This window comes from Erinaceus europaeus, chromosome 2 (genome assembly GCF_950295315.1).
Source record: "Erinaceus europaeus chromosome 2, mEriEur2.1, whole genome shotgun sequence".
NCBI classification, from domain to species: domain Eukaryota; kingdom Metazoa; phylum Chordata; class Mammalia; order Eulipotyphla; family Erinaceidae; genus Erinaceus; species Erinaceus europaeus.
In genome coordinates, this window is record NC_080163.1 from 82,955,169 (window position 1) to 82,981,840 (window position 26,672).

Genomic DNA, 26,672 nt, shown 5'->3' on the forward strand with positions numbered 1-26,672 from the left:
AAGGTTTTAATATGCCAGTGTTGTTTTAGGATGATGATGCAGCAGATCAAGGAGTTACCTCTGTCAATACTTCAAATTTGGATGATTTCTACCCAGTAGAAGAAAACACTAAACAAAATACAAATAACACTAGAGGAAGTGCCAACAAAACCCAGAAAGATGCTGATGTAAATGAAAAGGCAAGGTATGTTAAACTTCTGGCCTTCATTTATTGTAATTTATTTTTATTTTTTATTATTTATTTATTATTGGATGGAGGCAGAGAGAAATTGAGAGGGGAGGAGAAGGTACAGAAGGAGAGAGACAGCAACACCTGCAGCCCTGCTTCACCACTTGTGAAGCTTTTCCCTACAGGTGGGGACCAGAGGTTTGAAGCTGGGTCCTTGCCTGACTATTTCATTAAAAAAATGTGCATATTTCTAGAGAAAGCACATAAACTACCAACAGATTATATCATGCTTAATGCTATTATCAGATACTGTAATCTATAAATAACATTAATTTAACTACAGAGAGAAGTTTTATGAGGCTAAACTACAGCAACAACAGAGAGAACTCAAACAGCTTCAAGAGGAAAGAAAGAAATTAATAGAGATTCAAGAGAAAATTCAAGCATTACAAAAGGCATGTCCTGACCTACAGGTAATTAGAATAATTTCTTTCCATTTATCTGAAAAGTTTTAAAACCTGCATTACCTGGAAGTATTCTTTTGGGGGCCAGGCTATGGTGCTCCTGGTTAAGCACATCCTTTTCAGTGCCCAAGAACTTAGGTTCAAGCCCCCTACTCTCCACCTCCAGAGGGGAAGATTCACAAAGGTTGAAGAAGTCCTGTAGGGGTATCTCTTTTTTCTCCCTCTGTCTCTCTCCTCCTCCTCTCTCAATTTCTCTCTGTCCTATAGAAAGAAGGGGGTTGAGGGGAGCATGGCCACTGGGAGTGGTAGATTCATTATGTTGACTGTAAGAATCAGCAATACCTTGGTAGTAATAAAATTTAAAAAAAGAAAAAGTAGATCAATCTCCTGCACCACCATAAGCCAGAGCTGAGCAGTGTGCTGGTAAAAATAATAATAATAATAATAAGCAAATAAGAAAAATAGAAAAAGTATTCTTTGGTTGATTGCTTTTTACAAGAGCACTAATCAACTCTAGCCTGTGGTGGTGCGGGTATTGAACCTGGGACTATGGAACCTTTGGCATGAGAGTCTCTTTGTAGAACCATTATACTATCTAGCCCCACCTGGTTTTGTTTTTCTAACACTGATTTGGCAGACATATCTATTTTATTTATATAAATATATATATTTATACTGGGAAAGGAAACATAGGAATTGACTTTTCCCTCTTTCACTTGCTTAATCATTCAAAGTAGCCATAATTTCTTATATTTAAATATTCTGATTTGAACTTTATAATTATGGCTTAGTTTTTCTATCTTTTTTTTATTGGTCTCAACAAAGCATTAAGTGTATGCACTTTAGCTTATAAACTAGAACCCTTTGTTAACCTTTGAGATTGAGCATGTAATGTGCAACCTTTGTCTATGATAAGTAAACAGGGATAAAATTGATCTGGGAAGGGGGTATACCAGTCCTTTTTGGGATTGCCCCTAAAATGTATTGGTTAACTTTATTCTTTGATTATATTTTGTTTTTAGAAAAAGAGAAACACATCAAATAATGTTTGTAATTAAACTGTTCCCAGACTCTTGCTTTTTCCAGTTTACCTAATCTGTTTCCCAATCTGGAAACTATCTAGAGAATACTTGCATATTTGGGTTACATACATGAAATTTTCTACAGTAGCGTTTAACCCTTTTTGTTTCTTGATAGTTACTAGTTAACTATACTTGTGTCTCTGTCTTTGTTTTCTTATGTCAGGGTGTTCTTTGGATCATAATGGCAGTTCAAGTCTGGTAATAAATACAGTATTAGAGCCCTAGAAAAGTAGTTATGTAACTGCGTGTCTGAAACTAACGTAATTACTTTAGTTCCTTAATAGTTTTTACTATCCCTTTTTAGCTGACAGCTCCTAGTTCGGGTGATTGTCCCCCCAAAAAATATATGCCAACTGTTACTTCAACCCCAGCTGTTAATGAAAATGAAAGTAGTACAAGCAAATTGGGTTTTGAGCCTGAAGATTCTTCAGTAGTAGATAATGAGGTATTGTATTTTATGCTGTTACTCCTGAATTTTCAATCACATCTTGAAAAGAAAAACTAAATATCTGTGAAACATTTTTAATTTGTTGGGGAAAGAAATATTTCTTCAAAAAAGTTGTTAAGTTGGAATCTTTTTAAAAACCATCTTGCTGTTAATTAGCAAACATTTGGCAGATTTATGTAAGGGACAATTACAGCAAATAGAAATGCTTTCAGTTACAAAGATCTGTCCTTTGGCATATACTTAATATGTGAGTTGTAGAAAGCATTAAATAGTTGATGAGGTGTATTTGGGTATAATTTTCACTAAGAATAATTACCTATTTTTTTCTCTAAAATATAAAGTCGAAAAAATTCTAGTATAAAAAGTAGAGTAGAATTAGATTTTTTTAAGCTTGTTTTTCCTTACAGCAATTTTAAACATTTACACTGAGTTCTGATTTTTTTTAAATAATAATAGCTCTGGTCAGAAATGCGAAGACATGAAATGTTAAGGGAAGAGCTGCGACAGAGAAGAAAACAGCTTGAAGCTCTAATGGCTGAACATCAGAGAAGGCAAGGTCAGGCCGAAAGGACATCACCATTGGCTACTTCATTAAGAAGTGACGGATCTGAAAATGTTTGTACTCCTCAACAAAGCAGGACAGAAAAGTAAGAGTTATTTAAATTGGTTTGATTTTGTTTAGTTTTCCAGAGTATTGTTCAGCTCTGGCTTATGGTGGGACCAGTGATTGAAACTGGGCATAAAAATCTGATGCTATAAAGATAGTTTTATAAAGATAATCTACTTAAGACCTGTAAGATATGCAGCCTCCTTTATTGTCTATAGCAGAGATTAGCTGTTAAGTGAAACCAGTGTTTAAGACTTTGTTACTCACTTCTATTTTTTTCTTTTTTCTTTTTTTTAATATTCCTTTTATTGCCCTTGTTTTATTGTTGAAGTTATTGTTGTTGTCGTTGTTGGATAGGACAGAGAGAAATGGAGGGAGATGGGGAAGACAAAGAAGGGGAGAAAAAGATAGACCCCTGCAGACCTGCCTCACCGCTTGTGAAGTGACCCTGCAGGTGGTAAGCCAGAGGCTTGAACTGGGATCCTTACGCTGGTCCTTGTGCTTTGTGCCACGTGTGCTTAACCTGCTGCACTGCTGCCCGACTACCTTTTTCTTTTTTCTTTATTGGGGGATTAATGGTTTACAGTCAACAGTAAAATACAGTAGTTGGTACATGTGTGATATTTCTCTGTTTTCCACATAACACTAACCCCCACCCCTTAGGTCCTCCTCTACCATCATGTTCCAGGACTGGAACCCTACCCCCACTACCCTAGAGTCCTGATGCAGTACACCAGATCCAGCCTGAAACTCTGTTTTGTGTTTCCCCTTCTGTTCTTATTTTTCAGCTTCTGTCTGTGAGTGGGGTTACCCCATATTCATCCTTCTCTTTCTGGCTTACTTCACTTAACATGACTCCTTCAAGCTCCATCCAAGATGAGGTGAAGAAGGTGTAATAATTTTTAATAGCTGAGTAGTATTCCATTGTGTTTATATACCACAACTTGCTCAGCCACTCATCTGTTGGACACCTGGGTTGCTTCCAGGTTTTGGTTATTACAAATTGTGCTGCTGTGAACATAGGTATACACACATCTTTTGGGATGGGTGTGTTTGGTTCCTCAGGATATATCCCCAGGAGAGGAATTGCAAGGTCATAGGGTAGGTCCAGTTGTAGCCTTTTGAGAGTTCTCCAGGCTACTCTCCACAGAGGTTGAACCAGTTGACATTCCCACCAGCAGTGCAGGAGGGTTCCTTCATCCCCACCACCTCTCCAGCCTTTGTTGCTGCTACCTTTTCTGATGTATGACATTCTCACAGGAGTGAAGTGGTATCTCATTGTCTTCATTTGCATTTCTCTGACCATCAATGACTTGGAGCATTTTTTCATATGTTTGTTGGCTTTTTGGTTATCTGCTTTGGTGACTATTCTGTTCATATCCTCTCCCCAATTTTGGATGTGGTCATTTGTTGTTGCTGAGTTTGGTGAGCTCTTGTCTGATGTATGGCATGTAAAGATCTCCCATTCTGTAAGGAGTCTCTTTGTTTGCGTGGTGATTTCTTTTGCTGTGAAAGAGCTTTTTTTAATTTGATACAGTGTCATTGGTTTACTTTTGCTTAGTCTTACTTGCAGTTGGACTTGTATTATTGAAGATGCCTATAAAATTTTGATGGAAAGAGGCCAGGCAGTGATGCACACATTACAGTGTGCAAGGACCTGGGTTCAAACCTGTTCAAACCCACCTGCAGGGATGGAAACTTCACGAGTAGTGAATCAGGGTTGCAGATGTCTCCTTTCTCCCCCTTCCTCTCAATTTCTCTTAGTCTCTATACAATAAATATTTTTAAAATTTAGATGTAAAAGAATACTGCCAATATTTTCTTCTAAGTATATCTGATAGTTTCTGGTCTAACATCCAAGTCCTTGATCCATTTAGAGTTTACTTTTGTGTGTGGTCAGATATAGTGTCTGAGTTTCATTCTTCTACATGTTTCAATCCAAATTTCTGGCACCATTTGTTGAAGAGACCCTCCTTTCTTCATTTAATAATTTAGCCTCCTTGTTAACAATTAGATGGCCATAGTTGGGGGGCACTTTTTTCTGGGCTTTCAGTTCTGTTCCACTGGTCTGTGTGTCTTATTTTTGTTCCAGTACCAGGTAGTTTTGATGATAGTGGCCATATAATAACAATTTAAGATGTGGGAGTGTGATGCCTCCAGTTCTATCCAGCCACTTCTATTCTAATTAATTTTAATTCATAAAGGTGTTTTAATCACTAAGATACTTGATCAAATGGTGGTACAGATTATTTTGTATGTATAATTTTTTTTTTTAAGTAGTGCTCTGCTTTTTTCTGGTTTTCTGTTAGTACTAGGATTGAAACTGGGACCTCCAGTGCCATACTCTTAAGCATAAAAGTGTTTTTGCATAGCCATTATGCTATCCTCTTAGCCCAGAAATATTAATAAAGATAATAATTTAAAATTTTTTAAGTTTGCACTGTTTTACTTGAATTATTTGATATTTGTAAAGTTCCTAAAGATCTTTCTAAAAGTTTTATTACATAAAACATTCAGCTTTCAGCATTTGCTTCTAGTTTCCATTTTTAGATTATTTCTAATAGAGCTGGTCATTAAGATCAGCCAGCTACTCACACGTACGTGTGTGTGTGTGTGTGTGTGTGTGTGTGTGGTATTATTTGGATCTATAAGTTTTGAAACTACATTTGTTATGACTTATGTTTAGCTATCCTCTAATATACTTCTGGAATAATGTACTAGACCTCACTTAGCAGAACTTTTTCTATTCTTTGGGGTTTCAATAGGATTTTTACGTACTAGCAACACTGTTGTTATTCTTTTCTGAGTACAAGACATTTATACTTTTGAAATATTCTCAAGACAGTTTTTGTAAGCATCTAGGTTTGAGAGCCACTGGTTTAGAATTAAGTTTTTCCAACATGACAATCACTTAGATGTAGGTGAATATTTAAATAAAGTTAAAATTTTTCTAATCATGCCAGTACTTTAGTGCTCATTAACTGTTTTGTACTTAGAGGATACAGTATTGAACAGTATAGATCATTACTTAGCCAGAAGCTTCTTATTGTATAGTTGATCTAAAAAAAATTTGTATTGTATAGTTGATAAAGCTGTCAAGGAAAAACTGAAAGTTTGAGGAGGTTTCATTTATGAAAGATATGCAATGGCTATGCTAATCACCTTACTTAAAGCATTGCTTTGTGGAAGGCAGGATAAAAATATTGTATATAATAACAGTGGAGAGAACACTACTCATTTCTTGTTATAATTAAAGAAAATTTTATATAAATACACATTCATATTCATAATGTATTTGGTGCAATAACCTGACACAGTAGTAGACCGAATATTTATTTCATCTCTAGAATGGCCTTGTTTTATGTCTCTTAAATCTCTAGAACAATGGCAACTTGGGGGGGATCTACCCAGTGTGCACTAGATGAAGAAGGAGATGAAGATGGCTACCTTTCTGAAGGAATTGTTCGGACAGATGAAGAGGAAGAAGAGCAAGATGCCAGTTCCAATGATAACTTTTCTATGTATCCTAACAGCATGAATCATAATTCTTATAATGTAAAGGAATCTAAAAATAGGTTAGTTTCACTTTGAATTTTTTGCTTGATTTGAAGAGTCTCAGGTATTTCTAACAACAAACAGTTCTCCAGTTTGCTGAACAAAATGTCTAGCCTACAGTTCAGTTCAATTCTGATACTAACTTTCTGGAGTTAAGTCAGATCCCACAAGTTAAATGGATTAACCTCATAGGACTGCTCTCACTCCAAATTCTTGGGTACTATACTTCAGTCTGAACTGTCTACAGATTTGTAGGGTTCCCACAAGCTCCATTCAGTTTTCATAATTTATTAAATTGCTCATATATGCAAGAAAACTCAGATTGACTGGTTTATTATAAAGAATAAAATTTAGAAACTGTCAAAGTGGAAGAGACTATTGGACAGGCAATGGCTGGGACTGAGTGTAGAGCTTCTTGCCCTCTGGATGCACCATTCTTCCAGCACTTGAATCTGTTCACCAACCCAAAAGCTCTCTGCCTTATTTATTTTCAAGGAGCTTTATTACATAGGCATGGTTAAGTGAATTAGTGGTATTGGTGATTAAACTCAGCCTCTAGCCTCTCCTCTCCCTGAAGGTTGGGAACTGTGGGGTTGTCCAGCAAGACTGAAAATTGCAATCTCTCCATTACCTGCTAGGTTTTTCTGGAGGTCAGTTCCCATCATTAGCATAACCTTGAATGTGGTTGAAGGGACTTACTATGAATGACAAAGGATGTTCTTTTACTCTGAGATGCCAAGAATTTTAGGAACTCCCTACTGCGGACCTGGGGCAAAGACCAAATTTTTTCAAACCATAGTAATGTTGCCACTGTTGCCAGGATAAATCCCACTTAGACTGGACCAAATTTCATAAGCTTTGATCTTTGCTCCTATTTGGTGGAATTAATTTAAAAAATTAAATTATAGATAGTGAAAAGGAATGTCAACAAAAATAGTCACTGTATTGTTATTTATAATAGTAAAAAACTTCGTAAAAAAAGCTTCATGAGTATAAAGATGATTAAGTAGTTTCACTTGATGGGATATATGGCTAAGCTTAAAGTGTGTAGAATAAAAAAATAGTATTTTCACTTTGCAGAATACAGAATTATATGTATACTAAAAATAATTTTTAAGGTTGGAAAATAATTTTTAAAATACTACAAAATGGCCATGTCCCCATTTTCTGTACTTTTAAATTCTTTGAACTTAAAAAATGGTGTGTGCACCAGAGTTTAGATTTATTGCTAAGCTTTTTCTAATGATTATTTATGATGACTGAAGGTTTTATTTATTAATGGGAAAGGAGAAAACTAGAGCATCACTCTGGCATTTGAGATGCCAAGGATTGAGAGTCAGTACTTTATCTCATGGTTGAGAGTCTCATGGTTGAGAGTCCAGTACTTTATCCACTGCCCCACTTATCCACCATGTGACTTAATGCTTTATATCTTGTGTTAGGTGGAAGAACAATCACCGTTTTCCAGCAGATGGAAATTATCGTCCTTTAGCTAAGACAAGACAACAGAACATAAGCATGCAGCGTCAGGAAAACCTTCGTTGGGTGTCAGAACTCTCTTATGTAGAAGAGAAGGAACAATGGCAAGAGCAAATTAATCAGCTAAAGAAGCAACTTGATTTCAGTGTTAGTATTTGTCAGACTTTGATGCAGGACCAACAGGTAAAGTTGATGATAAAACTAAAAATTCTTAAGTCTTGCTTTTCATGTAATACAAACTTTTTTCTCTAGTCATCAGTAATTATTATGAAATTTTTCTTCCCATAGACTTTGTCTTGTCTGCTACAAACTCTTCTCACAGGTCCTTACAGTGTTATGCCCAGTAATGTTGCATCTCCTCAAGTACACCTCATAATGCACCAGTTGAACCAGTGTTACACTCAGCTAACATGGCAGCAGAATAATGTGCAAAGGTAATTTTTTTCTTAGAAGAAGTGGGACTGTATTGCTAAAAATGCACTAGGGTTATTGCAGTTATCTTTTGAGGAAATGGGGTGAGCCAAATTGAATATGTGAATATACTCTGTTAGCTGAGAATTTTGTAAACAGTGTTTGCCTGTAATAATAAACTTGCATATTTACAATTTCACTTTCTTCAACATTATATTACATGAATTGTGTGGTATATAAGTTATAACTGATATTTATTTTTAATATTGGAGACAGAAATTGAGAGTGGAGAGGGAGATAGAGAAAGGGAAAGAGAGAGACACTTGCAGCCCTCATTCACCACTTGTAAAGCTTCCCCCCTGCAATTGGGGAAGAGGGGCTTGAACCTGAGTCCTTGTGCACTGTGATGTGTGCACTTAACCAGGTGCACCATCATCTGCCCCTAAGTTATAACTCTGTAAAACTAGATAACAACAAGCAAAGATTCTTGTAGATATATTTGATATAAGTGCTGGGTTCAGGTCTTGTTTCAAAAACTGAGTTAATGAGTTAAGGCCATAGGAAAAAACAAATCATTTGTTACAGAGAAGTCATATTTATTCTGTATGCTTTGAATAATAAGTGTACTTCAAATAGATGATAGCATAACTCACTTTTAAATTGCTACCTTCTTAAATTAAAGGTTGAGACAAATGCTAAATGAACTTATGCACCAACAAAGTCAGCATCCAGAAAACCCTAGAAGCAAAGAAAGAGGAAGCAGTACATCACACCCTTCTTCTCCCAGCTTATTTTGTCCTTTTAGCTTTCCAACGCAGCCTTTAAACCTTTTTAACCTGCCTGGGTTTACTAATTTTTCATCATTTGCACCAGGTAAGTGACTGTAAAGGGAAAATAAATTAATGTAAGTGCTTGCAAATATCACTCAAAGATTTTTTTTTATCATCTTGATTTATTGGATAGAGACAGTCAGAAATCTAGAGGGTAGTGGGAGATAGCGATGGATAGAGAGAGACCCGCAGCACTGCTTCATCACTCATAAAGCTTTCTCCCTACAGGTGGGAACCAGGGGCTCAAACTTGGGTCCTTCTGCATTGTAGCTTGTGTGCTCAACCAGGTGTACTACCACCCAGCCCCGTACATTTTTTTCCCTCCCATCTAGAAAGAGGGAAATAGAGAAGAAGGATGCTACAGTATTGAAGCATTCTTAGATATTGTGCCTCTAGGTTCAAACCTAGGCACATTATCCAAGTAAACTTGCTTGCCCCTTTCCTCCAATTAATTCCAGAGAAAGACAAAGAAGGAGATAAAGTGCTCTTCCATCTTCCATGGAGCTCCCCTGGTGCTGTTCATTCATGGTGCTCTCCATGTGGTACAATGGGCTCAAATTCAAGTCCTTGCCCATGGCTTAATGTGTGCTCTACTGATTGAGATCCTAACCCTAGGAAACATATATTTCAACTAAATAAATGATGTACTTTGGTTTCCTAGGACTGTAAAAGGGGAAGACCTGCTTAATCAGTTGAAGAATTTGCAGTGAAGTACATCATCACTTAGGAAATGTAGCACAGCTAGTGTTTAGGTTCATAGCAGTAGATGAGTAATTAATGTGGCTGAAGACAAGCAGGAGTTTTTAGTATGTTGCAAAACAGCTTAAACTTTCTGTTACAGCTGAGAGGGGCCACTTAACATTTTTAAGGAGACTAGTCTTAATTTATAGTTTTAAAAGATTACACTGGGAGTCAGGCGGTAGCGAAGCGGGTTAAGCACAGGTGGCGCAAAGCGCAAGGACCAGCTTAAGGATCCCGGTTCGAGCCCCTAGCTCCTCACCTGCAGGGGAGTCTCTTCACAAGCGGTGAAGCATGTCTGCAGGTGTCTATCTTTCTCTCCCCGTCTTCCCCTTTCCACTTCTCTCTGTCCTATCCAACAACAGTGTCATCAGTAACAATAACAGTAATAACTACAACAACAAAACAAGTGCAACAAAAGGGAATAAATAAATATTTTTAAGAAGATTACACTGATGATAGTATTGAGAGTAGAAGGAAGAGCTATGGGCACAGATGGCAAATTGAAGCTGTTGAAGTAATAGGTAATGAATGATAGCTTGATAAAAGCAATGCTGACAATGCTAAAGAAAAAGGAGTAATTTAAAAAACATTCTGGGGATGGGGATAGAATATAATAGATGAAGTTAAGAGATGAATCATGAAGGAAACCTGTAGGTGTTTGATAGAAATTAGGGATAGGGGTGAGTTCTATGAATACATTATTTAAGTACTGCAGTATATTCTTTAAATGAGATTGTAAAAAAAAAACACTGGAATTTAAATTTTTGATGATTTTTCAGTTCCTATGTATTTAGTGATCTTAAACATTTTAGTAAGATTTTAATGAATTACTCATATAGTCATTGAGGTATGTTTTTTTTTTAAAAGCAAAGAATTATATTGTGATGCTAGTAAGCAAGGTTACTCTCAGATTGAGAGGGCTCACCCTTCAGAAAGGAGATGGGCCGTGATGTATAGGTCTGAGTGTTTGTTTGTTTGTTTATTTATTTATTTATTTTTCTGGTATGGCTGGGGACTCTGGCTCTCTCTCTCTCTCTCTCTCTCTCTCTTGTTTGTATGTGTATATAGTGGGATACAAGATTACAGGATATAGTTCCACACCATACCCACCATCAAAGTTATGTATTCCCTCTTTCCTGCCTCCCAAAGATAACCACCATATTTTCACTAGTCTCAGAAACAGTTTGCTTGCTTTTTTTTTTTTTTTTGGGGGGGGGGGGTTGCAAGTTCATGTGTATCAGTTCTCTAGACTGCACATAAGTGAAATCTTCCCGTAGTTTTCTTTCACTAAACATAATCACCTCCAGTTTCATCCATATTGTCTTTTTTTATTGCTGAGTTAGTAATGTTCAGTTGAATATTAATCCCATAGCTGTTCTAGCCAGTTATCTGTCGATGGACATTTAGGCTGCTTCCACTCGTTGGAAATATAAACACTTATTCAAAGGGACATGTGTACCCTCATATTTATAACTGCATTGCTCACAGTGGCCAAAAGGTGGAATATGCTTTATAGTCAGATCATTCCTATACAAATTCTTTTCGTATAGTCAGATCATTCCTATACAGATTCTTTTCGTTCTTCACAAACTAGTTTCATTTTTTTAGTATTTATTTATTTACTTATTCCCATTTGTTGCCCTTGTTGTTTTATTTTTGTAGTTATTATTATTGTTCTTGATGTTGTCGTTGTTGGATAGGACAGAGAAATGGAGAGAGGAGGGGAAGAAAGAGAGGGAGAGAGAAAGAGAGACACCTACAGACCTGCTTCACTGCCTGTGAAGTGACTTCCCTGCAGGTGGGGAACCAGGGGCTCAAACCGGGATCCTTACGCCAGTCCTTGTGCTTTGTGCCATGTGCGCTTAACCTGCTGCGCTACTGCCCGACTCCCAGAGTAGTTTAATTTTATTAATACTTCCCAATTCTTTTCTCCACCAAGTTGTAGTTCCTTGCAAATACCTCTGATAAAATACTTAATTGTTTATTTTCCCACTTGAAAGTAGAGGGTAAAGAATATAAACTTTGGATTTTGCAAACTTGAAATCTGACTTGCTTGTTTATTTACTAAATGTTTGATCACTATACTTGTTTTTATTGTGTTATTTTGAGCATTGTACAAGATCACTTAAAATACTTACAGTTGAATCTGGTGCTCTTTAACAATTTGATTTCACATATCATTTCCAACTTTTACTCTTTTGTCCTTGTATCACCAATGCCTAAAATAAAAGGAACTGAGTGTAAACAATGATTGAGCAAATGAGATTACTTAATTTTCATAAGAACATTCTTATTGAATAAGAAAGTATATGTAATTAAAAACTTTAATTTCCTATTAAGGCTGATGATGTCACTTTACCTTTTTTTACCCATTGTTTTTGTATACCAGGCATGAATTTCAGCCCTTTATTTCCTTCTAATTTTGGAGATTTCCCTCAAAATATTTCTACACCCACTGAAGCACAGCAGCCATTGGCCCAGAATGCTTCTGGGAAAACAGAATATATGGCTTTTCCAAAACCCTTTGAAAGCAGTTCATCTATTGGAGCAGAAAAACAAAGGTACTTGACTGTGAATATAATCCATTATTTGCTTATATATCACTCCTAATTTTATGTACTTTGAAACCATATTAGGGAGGTTGATTGTGATTATTTGGCTTTAATAGTGTTGATATAGTGAAGCTTTGACAACTTACTAGCTGTTTCACAAGCAAGCGTGGTACAAGAATAGTAGAAGTTTGTTTTGTTGAAGATGTTTGTGAGATTCATTTTTAAATAATATGACCTGATCCATAGAATAAGAGTCTTCTGGACTTAATTTGAGATCTGTCTGGAAGGGTATACCAGTTCACTAAAATAGGATTATAAGTTCATAACTTCTCAGTTCAGAACTACTATAGGACAATGATGGCTTGTTTGTTTGACTCAATTAAAATTGCTTTGGGCATCATCCAGGTCTGACTGTGAATGCTGTTGGACTGTTAAAACTGCTGGGAGTTGAGCTGTAGCACAGCGGGTTAAGCGCACGAGGTGCAAAGTGCAAGGACCGGCATAAGGATCCCCCAGTTCAAGCCCCTGGCTCCTCACCTGCCCGGGAGTTGTTTCACAAGTGGTGAAGCAGGTCTGCAGGTGTCTATCTTTCTCTCCCCCTCTCTGTCTTCCCCTCCTCTCTCCATTTCTCTCTGTCCTATCCAACAATGACGACATCAGTAACAACAACAATAATAACTAAAACAACAAGTACAACAAAAGGAAATAAATATTTTTTAAAAAACTGTTTTAGCTAAGGCAGTTTCAGTGATACTTGGTATCAGTTGTAGTCAAGAATTCTTAATTTCTCATAGAGAAAAAAATAATTACTTTCACAAACAATTTTTGATTCAGCTAGTATGGCTGGATTATTAGATCAGGCTAATCATTCACTAAGTATCTTTATATTTAAACAAAGAATGTTTTCAGTGATTATGCTAATACAGGGATAAGTTTTGATAGCCACTAGGTGATTAGTGTTAGTGTTTAGAAAAATCTTTTTTTAGAAAAGATGGAAAATTAGAGTTCAGGTGAACCTACTATGTGTTGTCAGCACTATATTTATACTATCTTTTCTAGTCCTTTACAGATATGTAATTCACATTTTTTTTCTCCTTTATGTAATCACATCCATCTCAGACTTTTAGATTACTACTGACACTATTTAATATTAGTTGTATGAGCATTTTTATGTGAATAATTAAAAGCTCTTAGAATTCAACTTTCTATTCATCTATAGAAACGCAATGATTATCCTCCCTCTTAGTTATTATACTAAACCACTACTGTTAAATCTATTAAAGTATTGTCTCATTAGAGGTCAATACACAGATGCCACTCAAAAATGATGACTGAGTGATGAAGCAGTGTTGAAGGTGTCTCTTCTTTTTCTTTATCTCCCCACTTCCTTTTCATTTCCTCTCGTCTCTATGTAGTAAATAAATAAAAATAAAATTTCCAAAAAGGAAAAGAAATAAAGAAAATTATCCCTACCTTTCAGGCCATACAAATACAGGTTCTTTTGACATAAAGTTTTGGACAACCTGCTTATTGTATCCTAAGACAATTATAAAGCACAGTGACACATTTAAAATCCTGTAGATGTGCTTAGCTTTGTCTTTTTTTTTTTTTCTTCCATACCTCATGATAGTGAGTATCTGTTAACATATTAAGGGATGTCAGTGTTTAACAGTTGGAGAAAATGATACTAGAGCAACAGAACTAAACTAGACTTAGTATGTGGAGAAATAAAGGAAAGGCCAGAGAAGTGCCTCTCCATGTATGTGATGGCAAAGGGGGTTGATCCTGAGCATCACGTATGCCAGAGTGTATTCTGACCTATCTATCTTTATCTCTATCTCTGTGTCAATCTCTCAGTAAATAAAAATGTCTATAAAAAAATACTAGTTATATGTTCATTTTATTCTCTCCAAATTCTAGTTCTACATGAACTATTTAAAATCACAGAGATCCATGTGTATGTTCACAAAACTCACTGAGCTTTTTCTGACTATTTCAAGTTTTTTTGGATCATTTTTGTGTGTTTCATTTCTCCTCAGTTTTTTGTTCTACACTGTTATTGTTAACATGAAACTAAATATTTGGAACTTTACCAGTGAAAATGGTTAGTCAGCTAGGTCTAAAAATAAAATGTATAGTAATTTCATAATATACAGTAAGTTAATATTGCATATTTAATGAATAATTTTGTGAAGTTATAGCTTGTTATCTTACTTACCTAAATTACTATTAAATTGTAAATTACAATCTGGAATTTTCACTAAACATGGAAATCTGTCATTGTAATCCATAAAACTTATTTTCCTTGATAAGGAGTCAAAAACACCCAGAAGAGGAGATGGAAAATAGTAGGACACCATGGCTATATGACCATGAAGGTGAAGTAGAAAAACCACTTATCAAGACTGGGTTTGCAGTACCTGTAGAGAAACCTGCAAATGGTAATCGCAAAAATCAATTAGATACAAATAGGAGAAGACGCCAGTTTGAAGAAGAATCATTAGAAAGCTTTAGCAGTATGCCTGATCCTGTAGATCCAACAACTGTAACTAAAACATTCAAGACAAGAAAAGCATCTGCGCAAGCCAGCCTGGCATCTAAAGATAAAACTCCCAAATCAAAGAATAAGAAGAGACACCCTACTCAATTGAAAAGCCGAGTTAAAAACACTGGTAAGTACTAAAATTTGTTGAATATTGACTAGTGTAATGTTGGTAACTTTAGTCTGGAGTTTGGATGTATTTCAACATGGCTAGGGGCATAAACATTGTTCATGAGCTACTCAAATTACTTTTCTTTAATTTATGAAGTACAGTGTCATAAATATTTTACTATGTGTGCTTAACTTGCTGTGCCACTGCCTGGCCCCACCATAAATATTTTAAAGCATGGCATTTCTTCTTTTTTGTGTGTGCGCTTCTCATGAGCTGCTATATTTCCTATGTATGTGTTATTGCTATGAACTCAAGAAAGTCTGGTAAGTGAAAAGCGGTCATTATCAGGCTTGGGCAATAGCCAGTAGTGGTTATGTGAAAAGATTTCCATGTCTGAGGCACCAGAGGCCTCAGGTTCAATCCCTAGCACCACCACAAGCCTGAACTGAGCAGTGCTCTAGTAAAAGAAAACAGACAAACAAGCAAACATATTGTCATCTTGAAGATAATACTCTAGATATATAAACTTGGTAGTAGCTGATTTATTTAGTAAACTCGGGACGTAACACCATTCAGGTGCCTGAAAATACATTTATACTAGGTTTATCCTGCAAAAGGGAGCTTTCTTAATGCTCCCAGAGAACATTTAAGTAGGCAATGATGGCCTTTTTGAAAAAGACCCTTTGGATAACTTATTGATTTTTTTCTTCTTATTTGTTTGTTTGTATGTGTTATAATATCTTCACTCCTGGTTGGCTTTTTTAGACTTTTAGGTAGACACATAGGGAGAGAGAAAGAGAGAGAAGGGAAGTAAACCATAGTAGTGACGCTTCCTTCAGTGTGGCAGGGGCTAGACCCTTCGGAGAATGGATAACATACCGTTGCAACAGAACTTTTTTTTTATTTATAAAAAGGAAACACTGACAAAAACATAGGATAAGAGGGGTACAACTCCATATCTCATCCCCTCCCTTGATAGCTTTACTATTCTTTAACCCTCTGGAAGTATGGACCCAAGGTCATTGTCGGGTGCAGAAGGTACAATGTCTAGCTTCTGTAATTGCTTCCTCCCTGAACATGGGCATTGACAGGTCAATCCATACTCCTAGCCTGCATCTCTCTTTCCCTAGTGGGGGCGGGGTTCTGGGGAATAGGAGCTCCAGGGCACATTGGTAGGTTGTCTGTCCAGGGAAGTCTGCTTGGCATCATGCTAGCATTTGGAACCTGGTGGCTGAAAAAAGAGTTAACATACTGTTGACTAATCACGAATAGTGCAATGAAGAATGGGGGGGGGGGTCCTCTGTTTTGATGTGATCAGTTTGATGTGATCTAGGGCCCGTATTCAGCTTAGGAGCCTATGTAACCTCTGCATCCCTGTAGATCTGAGCTCACATTCTGTGGTCATGAGTAGGAACGTTCTAAGCTGCCCCAATTTCAGGACCCATCTTGCTCAGGTATAGCATAGAGTATGTTGTCCATCCTGCCTTCGGAGGATGGACAACATTCTCTACCGTTGCAACAGACCATTTTTACTTAAAGGCATAATGACATTCTGATCTATATACTTTTTCTTTTGCATTTCTGTCTTACTATCATTTGATAATAAATACAAGAAAAATAAAAGGCAAAAAAATTAGAAAACACTCCAAATTGTAGTAATAATAAAAAGTATAGAGTCAAGACAAAGCAGAGAGATGGTAAGAGGAATTGGGGATGGAAATAGGGTATGACAAGTGTGTCAGCATAGTAGAACTTAAGTTGTTATTTTGGTGGATATAGTATAGATATTATTCTGTCCCAAATTAGACGCAGTTGTTTATATATAAAGTTGAGTCTTTCAGAAGTGTCATGTTAAAGCTCCATTTAACTTTATTTGCCAGGATGGTAATGTATTTTAATCTTTGGAAGATCCAAAAGATGCATACTATTGCATGTGAAGCAAGATACAAGTCATGTGATAATTATCTCTTAAATTTTAGTTCCATTCAAAGTTTAAGAGCTATAAAGGTTGTGATGCTTTGTTTTTCAGTTCTAGGACTTATAACTGGGTTAGCAGACTCATAACTTGGCTACATTGTACTATGCCCATTTCTCCTCTTAATACTATTTTTTACTATAGAGAAAGATCACAGAGTCTGGGTTTCCTTTTTTCCTTATAAAATTGTATAGAGCTGTTAATACTGATTTCTGGGGGGAAAAAAATATATATATATATATAATCTGAATCTTTGGTTTCTTTCCTTCTCCTCTTCCTGTAGCTTCTGCCCCCCCCCCCCCCCCCCAACCAGAGCACTGTTCAGCTCTGGCTTATCGTGGTGTGGGGGATTGAATGTGGGAGTTTGGAGACTGAGAGTCTGTTTGCATAACCATTATGTTGTCTACCCTCCACCCCTTCCTGTAGCTTCTTAATGAGAGTTGAGATGCAATATATCAAGACCACACGAGCAAGGTCTAACAGATGTGGCCAGTAAAGTAACAAAACAGTAAATTTACCAGATAGAGTAGACTAGCCAAAAGTACCAATTCCCCCATGACCCTTCTTCCAAACACCACAAAGACAACACTGAAACAAAAGGGGACAAATGGCAATTGCTGTTAAGAATAGTAGGACACCCTGGTACTAAGGAATCAACGCTGTGCTGCAGCTAAGCCATTTTATAAAATAGAAATATATTCTTACAAGTTAAAGCAGAAAGATATATTTCATTAGAACCTGGAAGTAGATAAGAAATTTTTATGGCACAGGAGAAGAGTGAGAAAAGGACCATATACTAGCTCTCCACAAGCCTCCCATGTCTCGGGTACTGTGTTCCAAGATGCTGATACAGCTTTCAGCTTAAATGCATAGGATCAAGCTGAGATGGCTGAGCTGTTTCCCTATAGTGTAGCTACAGTAGAAAGACTATTCCTTTTTTTTTTTTTAATTTATTTATTTATTCCCTTTTGTTGCCCTTGTTTTATTATTGTAGTTATAGGACAGAGAGAAATGGAGAGAGATGGGGAAGACAGAGATGGGGAGAGAAAGACACCTGCAGACCTGCTTCACCTGCTTGTGAAGTGACTCCCCTGCAGGTGGGGAGCTGGGGGCGCAAGCCGGGATCCTTACGCTTGTCCTTGTGCTTTGTACCACCTGCACTTAACCCATTGCACTATCTCCTGGCTCCCTGAAAGACTATTCCTTCTACTTATGTCAGCCACCCATGCTAAGAAAAACAGACTGAGCATAAGGTAACAGCTGATGGGGATAACGCCTTCAAGAGTGAACATCTTGTTTTATTGTCATTGCTGTTTTATTAACAGAAATAGCAGGTATAACTAAAGTATTACTAACCTTTCTAATTCTCCTACTCTTCTTGGAGGATTATAGTTAAAGTATCCAAAAGAAAAACAGTTCAGTCATATATTAATACTATAATTATGAGGTCTGACCTTTAATGTTTTTTATTTGGAATTCATGTAAAGTTATAACTTTTTACTTTGATTTCTGTAACACACCTCTTCACAGTTTCACCTGTTTTAAAAAGTGACTGTATTTTAGAAGTGAGAATTTTGAGAATTTTGTGCCATTGATATATATTTTAATATTGTTCAAAATGCATACAACACATTTTCCATGGCTCAGTAACAGTAGTCAAAAATTTAATTTCATTTATATACATTGTTCAAGTAGCAGGCCTTAAATTATTTTCTTGAGAGCTTGGCTTATTAAATGAGCAATAGTCATATCGATCAAATTAATTAAAATTACTTTTGGCAGCTACATACTTGATTGCTAGACCTGTTTTATATTAGGGTCAAAAGTAACCAAGAAGGCTATTTTTTCAGAAAGTTTAGTGTAGAATGATGAGAGTGGCTATGCTGTACTTTGAGAGACCAGTGAAAAAAACCTGGAACCTCATTCGAATGATAGCCTTAAATAGAAAGTAGAATGGTCCTGGAGGTGACGCAGTAGATAAGGTATTAGACACTCAAGCATGAGGTCCTGAGTTCAATCCCCAGGAACACATGTACCAGAGTGATACCTGTTTCTTTTTCTCTCTCTCTCTCCTATCATTTCTCATGAATAAATAAATAAATGTTTTTTTAAGAAGAGTGTTGTGATCTCTCTTTCTCATATCATAAAATATGTAAATAATTCTTAGAATGAAACATCAAGGCGGAGAGCCAGGCAGCGGGTTAAGCGCAGGTGGCACAAAGCACAAGGACCAGTGCAATGATCCCAGTTCGAGACGTCAGCTCCCCACCTGCAGGGGGCCCGCTTCACAAGTGGTGAAGTGTTGTTTTTGCCGGGCTGGCTTCACGGGCGGGCAACAGATGACCAGGGACTCATGGCTGGGTTGTACGCAGTATCTCTTTATTCATGCAGGACGCAGCGCAATCTAAGCTGAGCTAAGCTAAACTAAACTCAAGTACCCTAAAACTCACAATGCTGTCTTTATATATACTTGCCAAGTAGGGTGGAAACAGGATGTGACAGAGAGGGTGGAGAGAAAAGTGACTGGTGAACATCAGAGTGTGACAAGGAGAGGATCAGGGTGTGACAAGGAGAGGGGGTGGAGCAGGCGAGAATTCTATCACTGAACCACTAATGCTCTGGAGGGAGGGTGGTGCTAGAATGAAGTGGTTATGTAAATAGAATAGTGTTAAGCAGGAGGGATTTAAACCAAATGAAACAGAAGGGGTCTCATGCATACCAACAGTGAAGCAGGTCTGCAGATGTCTGTCTTTCCCCCCTCTGTCTTCCCCTCCTCTCTCAATTTCTGTCTGTCCTATCCAACAACAGCAATGGCAACAATAACAATAATAACAGCAAGGGCAACAAAATGAGGATAATGGTCTCCAGGAGCAGTGGATTCATGTTATAGGCACTGAGTCACAGTGATAACCCTGGAGGCAAATAAAATCAAGGCCAATTATCATACTATTCTCTTTGAAACACTTCAGTAATATGAAAAAACAAATGAATTGACAGAATCAAGTATAAACAAACCCTTGGTCTCTGGATCTAAATTTACCAAGTAGGAGGAGGAAAAAGAAGGGGATATGATTAAAGGAATACTGGCACTTGTTTTGTTTTGTTATCATTTTTATTAGGGTGGGGAGATAATGGTTCACAGTTAATGGGTACAATTTTCTATCTCCCCATGTAAATTGTCTGTAGAACACTTTCTTTCCCAACTTAAGTTCTTTACCATCTCATGAATTAGAACCCTAAGGCTCTGTACACCCCTTCCCCTCTTCTCTTTTCTAAGTCTTTTTGCTTTGGGGCAGTACACCTCTTACCCAGTTCAAGTTTTTTTTGTGTGTGTATGTTTTCCCTTTCCTTGTTTCTTAGGTTTAGGTTGAATAAGTGAAATTACCCGATATTTGCCCTTCTCTTTTTGGCTTATCTCATTTAACATGATTCCTTCAAACTCCATCCAGCATGAGATGAAGGAGAACATTTCATCATATTTTTAACAGCTGAGTAGATGTGTGCACGCCCGCGTGTGCGTGTGAGTGACATCTGAGTTGCTTCCAAGTTTGGGCTATTATAAATTGTGCTGCTACAAATATAGATGTACATAGATTTCTTTGGATAAGTGCTTTTGTTTCCTTTGGGTAAATCCTTAGGAGAGAAATTGCTGGGTCACAGGTTCATTTCTAGTGTTCTAGGAAATCTCCAGGTTGCTTTCCACAATGGCTGGACCTATTTACATTCCCACTAGCAATGTAGAAGTGTACATTTTCTCCCACATCCTACCAACATTTGTTGTTCCTGTCCTTTCTAATGTATAACATTCTCATGGGTGTAAAGTACTATTTCATTGCTGTCTTATTCACATTTCTCTGTTAATCACTGACTTTGAGCACTTTCTCAAATGCCTATTGGTCCTCTAGATCTCTTCCCTGGTTAAGGCTCTGGTCATGTCCTTGCCCCATTTGTTAATGGTTTTGTTGTTGCTGCTGCTGCTGCTGCTGCTGCTGCTGCTGCTGCTGCTGCTGCTGCTGCTGCTGCTGCTGCTAAGATTAGTGAGCTATTTATGTATTTTGGTTATTATTCCTTTTTAAAATGTATATCCTACACCTAATAATTTTGTAAAACTATTAAATCATACACACAAACCAAGTTTACTATGGAGGGGAATGAACCTTCAAGGATAAATTTCACAAGGAGAGTACTAGAGCTATAAGATAATAAAATGTGAAATAGACTGTACAAATGTAGAAACAACCATATTCTTACAGTGCATAAAGTTATTAAATACAAGTTTCTTTCAAGTTACTAAATACTTTTAATTAATATATTTCCATTTTTGAATACTTGTGGCTTTCCTTTCAAAATTGGGGCAAGTTTGGGGACAAGGAATCCCAGAGCTTATATGAAAAGACAAATATACAAGAATAGCCAAGAAAAGAAGCTAAGTTGTGTTTGACCTTACCAAATGTTTTTAACATACTATAGAATTTCTTTAGCTAAAAACAAAAAAAAGATTTATTATAATATACAAGTTAAGTAGATATAATGCCGAGAAATAAAACCTAGTAAATGTGAAGATGTAATATATTGACCAAGGTTATATTTTAATCCAGTGGTAAAGGGTAGGTATAATTATCAGTGTGGAAAAAATAAAGTTGAATTCTTACCTTGTGCCATATAGATGTAAAAAATTAAATAACAAAATTTAGGGGAATTTAGTGGAATACACATACATATACTTTGGATAGGTAAGAACTATTTATTAAAGTTGGTAATACTATACAAATGGTATAACAAGGCAGATAAGTTACTTGACTACTTTATAACCATTCCTCTATCAGTGATATTTTATATAGACTGAGATTCTTTGTTTTTCTTAATCTTGAAAAATTATTTGGAGACTAGCAGACAATTTAAGTCATAAGATTCTACCTTACTATGTCAGTTGTAATGTACTCATTATGCAGATATCAAAGGAACATGAAACATTAGAGTTTATTACTATAACCCATGTTATTTACTATTTGTATTATCCCAGGCTTCCACAGCATTCTAAATTGAGATTCAGATTACCTGTAACATTTCACTATGAAAATCATTTGCCCTTTGAGTTTGAGCTAGTTGCAACTGGTAACAGCTGTCACTTTTTTTACTCAAGGGTATGAAAGTGCTAGTATGTCTAGCACATGTGAACCTTGCAAAAATAGGAACAGACATTCAGCCCAGACTGAAGAGCCTGTTCAAGCAAAAATATTCAGCAGAAAGAATCATGAACAGCTGGAAAAAATAATAAAATGTAGTAGGTCTACAGAAATATCTTCAGGTATGTTTGTTTTGGCTTGCTTCAATTTAAGAACATAGAAAGTTATATGAAAACAAGTTTAAAGTTGGTCTGTCACCATTACTGTAATATAAGATTTTATATAGAGATTACAGTACACTTTCTTTAATGTCAAGAAATATTGAAAATAGTGCTTTCAACCTTTACTTCATGTACCTTTCAAAATTTCTTAATACCTTAATGTATACCTTAGTCATATGGCCAATAGAGATTGGGCTGCTTCCTTCCTCTCCTAACTCATTTCTCACCTTCTGCCTGGAACTTTATAGTTCTGAAGTTTCCCTATAGCTACCATGCTATTTCTTACTTTAGCGGCTGTCTTTTCTGCCCAAAACTCTTTTTGCTCTCATTTGCCCTTTTCTCTCTAGCTAAACTCTTAACTACATAAAGTCTTAATTCTGGAATTCCCCAAGTTGTATCCAATCCAAGATGAAGGATTTTTCCTTTATTTTTTTTTTCTCTCTAGCCAGTGTAAATCATCTTTATTGCCTATATCATATTTTATAGTACTTGACTAGTTTAATTATTAATCACTTTTTTAGTCCGTTGGCACACTTGTTTGTAAAGATTAGCATAGCTAACATGATAACTCAGTTGAATAAGTAGAGTCATGTTTTTGCCAGCATAGTTTAAATGCTTGATTTATAAACAAGTAACAGGTATGTCTGGCGAGAGGGAGACTACTACTGCTAGATCTTAGTAAGATCTGTGGTGAAAATGATAGTGGGTTTACCTGTTTACACAATATCAGCATACCTCATTTAAACCCCATAATTCTGTTAATTGATTATATTTCTATTTTGCAAATTAAAAACCATGGTCAGAGAGGGTGATGACTTTTTTCCCCCTTCTCCACTCATAAAGGGTCAGTAATATAAACTGATAACAATTTTTCTGGACAACTTCTTAAGTCATACCCTTTATACTTAAATGCATACATCTTAAGGAGACAAAGGGGGAGGTGGTATTTAGTGTTATTCAAGCAGTACTTAGATGAACTCTGAATGAATAAAAAGATTGTAAGAAAATAAATCAAAATGTTAATAGGAGTTATATCTTCTTTACATATGATTGTTTTCTGAGACTTTCATAATGAGTATTGTGGAATACTCATTTTGTAATTAGGGAAAACAAAGTCTTTGTATTTTGTAATGATTTCCTCAAGGTCATATTGCTAAGAAATAGTAGAGCTGATGTTTTATTTTGGTTCCATAATAATTTTAAAATTCTTTTGGGAAAAGTACTTCTAATGTCCTAACACAGCATTGTACCGAAGTTTTATAGTTTTCATATAGTTTCACTATATCAAATAGTGTTATCTTCAAAGAGTAAAAATTATGTAGAGATTGGAGAAGAATACTAAATTGCAAGGGTAAATTAGGCCAGTTGCATAAGTAATTGGCAGGTATTTTATTGGTTTTTTACTTTGCATATATATATAATTTTATTTATTTTTTAATTTTTTTACCAGAGCATTGCTCAGTTCTGACTTATGGTGGTGCTGGGGATTGAACCTGGGACTTCAGAGCCTCAGGCATAAGAATCTAATCTATAGCCATTATGCTATTTCCCCAGCTTACTTGTTATAGTTCTTTGTCTTTTATCACTTAGAAAAATACATAATTAATTTCTGGTGAATTAAAAAGATTTGAATAGTGTAGCATATTTACATGTCAGCTTTTAAATAGTTACTTTTAACCCAATGTAAAATTCCTTATAGCATGTAATAGTAGTTTTTGCTATTTATTTTTGATGACTACTAGTAGTTAATTATACAGACCTCTCTAAGGAATTGTGGGAGTGTCACTTGAATGCAAACCCTTCTATATCTAATGGTAGATTTACTATGATACTAATCAGTCACATTTATATAAATTTGTCGCAGATCTTTTGAGATCTTTCCCCCAATTAAATTATTATTTAATTATTAAATTAATAATTACTATATATTGTAGCATTTCAATTCAGCCAATTTCACAGTTTTTTTCTCATTCACTTACTCATAGACCCTGATTTTACCATACATACACATTTTATGTTCACCCTTATGTCTGCCCTTTCCCACAGCACATGCTAGGAGAATACTACAGCAGTCTAACAGAAATGCATGCACTGAAGCGCCAGGTAACAATCTGCTAAGTTTTGGCATCCGATTTTTATTAAATTTTTTTGTTAGTCCTAAAAAAAAAATCCTTTATTTCTGTTTGCTTTTTTTTTAGTTAGCTTAGTGTACATATGTTATTTGACTATTATAAAAGTTAGAGTTTATAGTTGTGTAATTCTGAAGTCTTTCACTTGTAATTCTTCATAAATTGGCTGCTCTTGTTTTCAAAGCATACTATTATAGTATCTTAATGACTCATTCTCATTAATAGAAAAAAACTATGACTTAGTGTTTTATGTTACATTTCTGAAATGTAGAGCATTGATATTTTAGAAGTAAAAAAAATACTTTTAATTCTAGCTTTCATTTACAGTGTTAAATATTGCAGATGACTTTGTGTAACAGTTGCTTATTTTTCATTATCAGTTAACAGAAAAAAAACTGTGCAAAAGCCGTAATTAAGATAGATCATGGAAAATTTCGAAGAATTCAAAGTACTACTCTTGTTTTTTAATCTATGTATTTTCGTTAAGTTTGGTTCTCTATGATGCCTCCTTCAGGTATACAGCAATGAAAAATTAAAGCCTATTTTGTACCTTAATAGGAATCTACAGAAGGAAAGCAAGGACCATCCACTGACAAAGCTAGATATATATCTGTGGCACTTGCTAAAGAGCAAAGCTCTAAAAATAGAATAAAAATAAAATGGAAGGGCTTGGATGGTGGTGTACCTTGTACAACTCATACGTCACCATGCTCTAGGAGTAAGGTTCTAGCCTCCAGTCCCAACCTGCAGTATAGTGCAGCAGATCTCTCTCTCTCTCTCTCTCTCTCTCTCTCTCTCTCTCTCTTCTCTTCCACCCCCTCCCCATTTCTCTGTCTCTATCAAAAAGAAAGAAGGGCCATCAGGAGTGGTGGATTTATTGTATAGACGTCAAACCCTAGCAATAACCCTGGAGAAAAAAATAATAATAAATAAATGAAATCAGAGAAACTTGACTGATACCAAGAATTTTTCTAGTATAAACGAATGCATTTAGTGGAGGAGGGAAAACTGGCAAAAACTTTCCTCTTCTTTATTACATGAAGAAGGGATGAATCTTGTTCAACTTAATTCATTATTTGGAAATATTTTAATATTTAATGATTAAACCAATAATGTTATCCCATTTACATATATTAGGGATATTATTAAATAAGTATTTTTTCTTATGTGTTTGAAGTAGTAAGCATTTCCTAAATTAAACTATGATCAAAATAAAATATGGGAAGGGAGTCGGGCGGTAGCGCAGCGGGTTAAGCATGTGTGGCACAAAGCGCAAGGACTGGTGGAAGAATCCCAGTTTGAGCCTCTGGCTCCCTACCTGCAGGGGAGTCGCTTTACAAGTGGTGAAGCAGGTCTGCAGGTGTCTGTCTTTCTCTCCTCCTCTATGTCTTCCCCTCCTTTCTCCATTTCTCTGTCCTATCCAACAATGATGACAACAGTAACTACAACAATAAAAAAACAACAAGGGCAACAAAAGAGAATGAATGAATAAATAAATACTAAAAAAAAATAAAATATGGGGCAGGGAGATAGATAATGGTTATGCAAAGAGATTCTCATGTCTGTGGCTCCAAAGTCTTAGGTTCAATTCCCTGCATCACCATAAGCTAGAGCAGCACTCTGGTAAAAAGTAAAAATAAAAAAACTATATATATGGTATGGGCCAGGGAAATAGCACAGCGGTTTACATTATAGACCTTCATGCCTGAGGCTTGCAGGTCCATCATATGACAGAAAATCAGTGCTTTGGTAAAAAAAAAAAAAAAAAAAAACCTACGGTACATAGTTTGAAGCTCTTTCATATCAAATGTAAGTCAAGACAGTCTTAATTCCTACATAAAATATGATATGCCATGTTTGGACATTTTACAACTACCAAGTGAATGTTAGCACTTCATTTCATACTCATAAATATCTTAGGCAAAAATTAGTTACACATTTATTTTTTTTAATTTAATATTCGACTCCATGAATGTTGAAGTAGTTTGGGTGTGTCTCCCTTTCGATTTCCCCTTTCCCTCTTAATTTCTCTCTGCCTCTATCCTAAAGATGTTAAAAAACTAGCTCAGCAAATTTATAGGAAGTTTTTACTTCATTTTTCACCCTTCGATAAAAAAAAAATCATATGCTAATAATTGTATTATAAGCCGTAAGACATTACCACCTGCCCTGTAATGTGATTTGGAAAAAAAAAAAATCAACATTTTAAATGACTCATCTTTGTGAAAC

General features: G+C 35.9%; 1 protein-coding gene across 16 annotated transcripts in view; it reads left to right on the forward strand.

Moving 5' to 3' along the window:
* Window positions 1-26,672, forward strand: part of PCM1 (pericentriolar material 1) — a 94,147-nt gene that overhangs the window by 33,825 nt on the left and 33,650 nt on the right. For 10 of the 16 annotated variants that reach the window (XM_060183537.1, XM_060183521.1, XM_060183534.1 and 7 more), the window contains 12 exons: window positions 30-184; window positions 513-642; window positions 2,020-2,160; window positions 2,620-2,810; window positions 6,151-6,345; window positions 7,768-7,987; window positions 8,093-8,238; window positions 8,898-9,088; window positions 12,176-12,347; window positions 14,652-15,010; window positions 22,111-22,275; window positions 24,361-24,417. In XM_060183537.1, the coding sequence (XP_060039520.1) occupies window positions 30-184; window positions 513-642; window positions 2,020-2,160; window positions 2,620-2,810; window positions 6,151-6,345; window positions 7,768-7,987; window positions 8,093-8,238; window positions 8,898-9,088; window positions 12,176-12,347; window positions 14,652-15,010; window positions 22,111-22,275; window positions 24,361-24,417 (2,122 nt within the window). The remainder of the gene's footprint in view (window positions 1-29; window positions 185-512; window positions 643-2,019; window positions 2,161-2,619; window positions 2,811-6,150; window positions 6,346-7,767; window positions 7,988-8,092; window positions 8,239-8,897; window positions 9,089-12,175; window positions 12,348-14,651; window positions 15,011-22,110; window positions 22,276-24,360; window positions 24,418-26,672) is intronic. The other 6 variants (XM_060183528.1, XM_060183572.1, XM_060183581.1 and 3 more) reach the window with 2 other exon arrangements.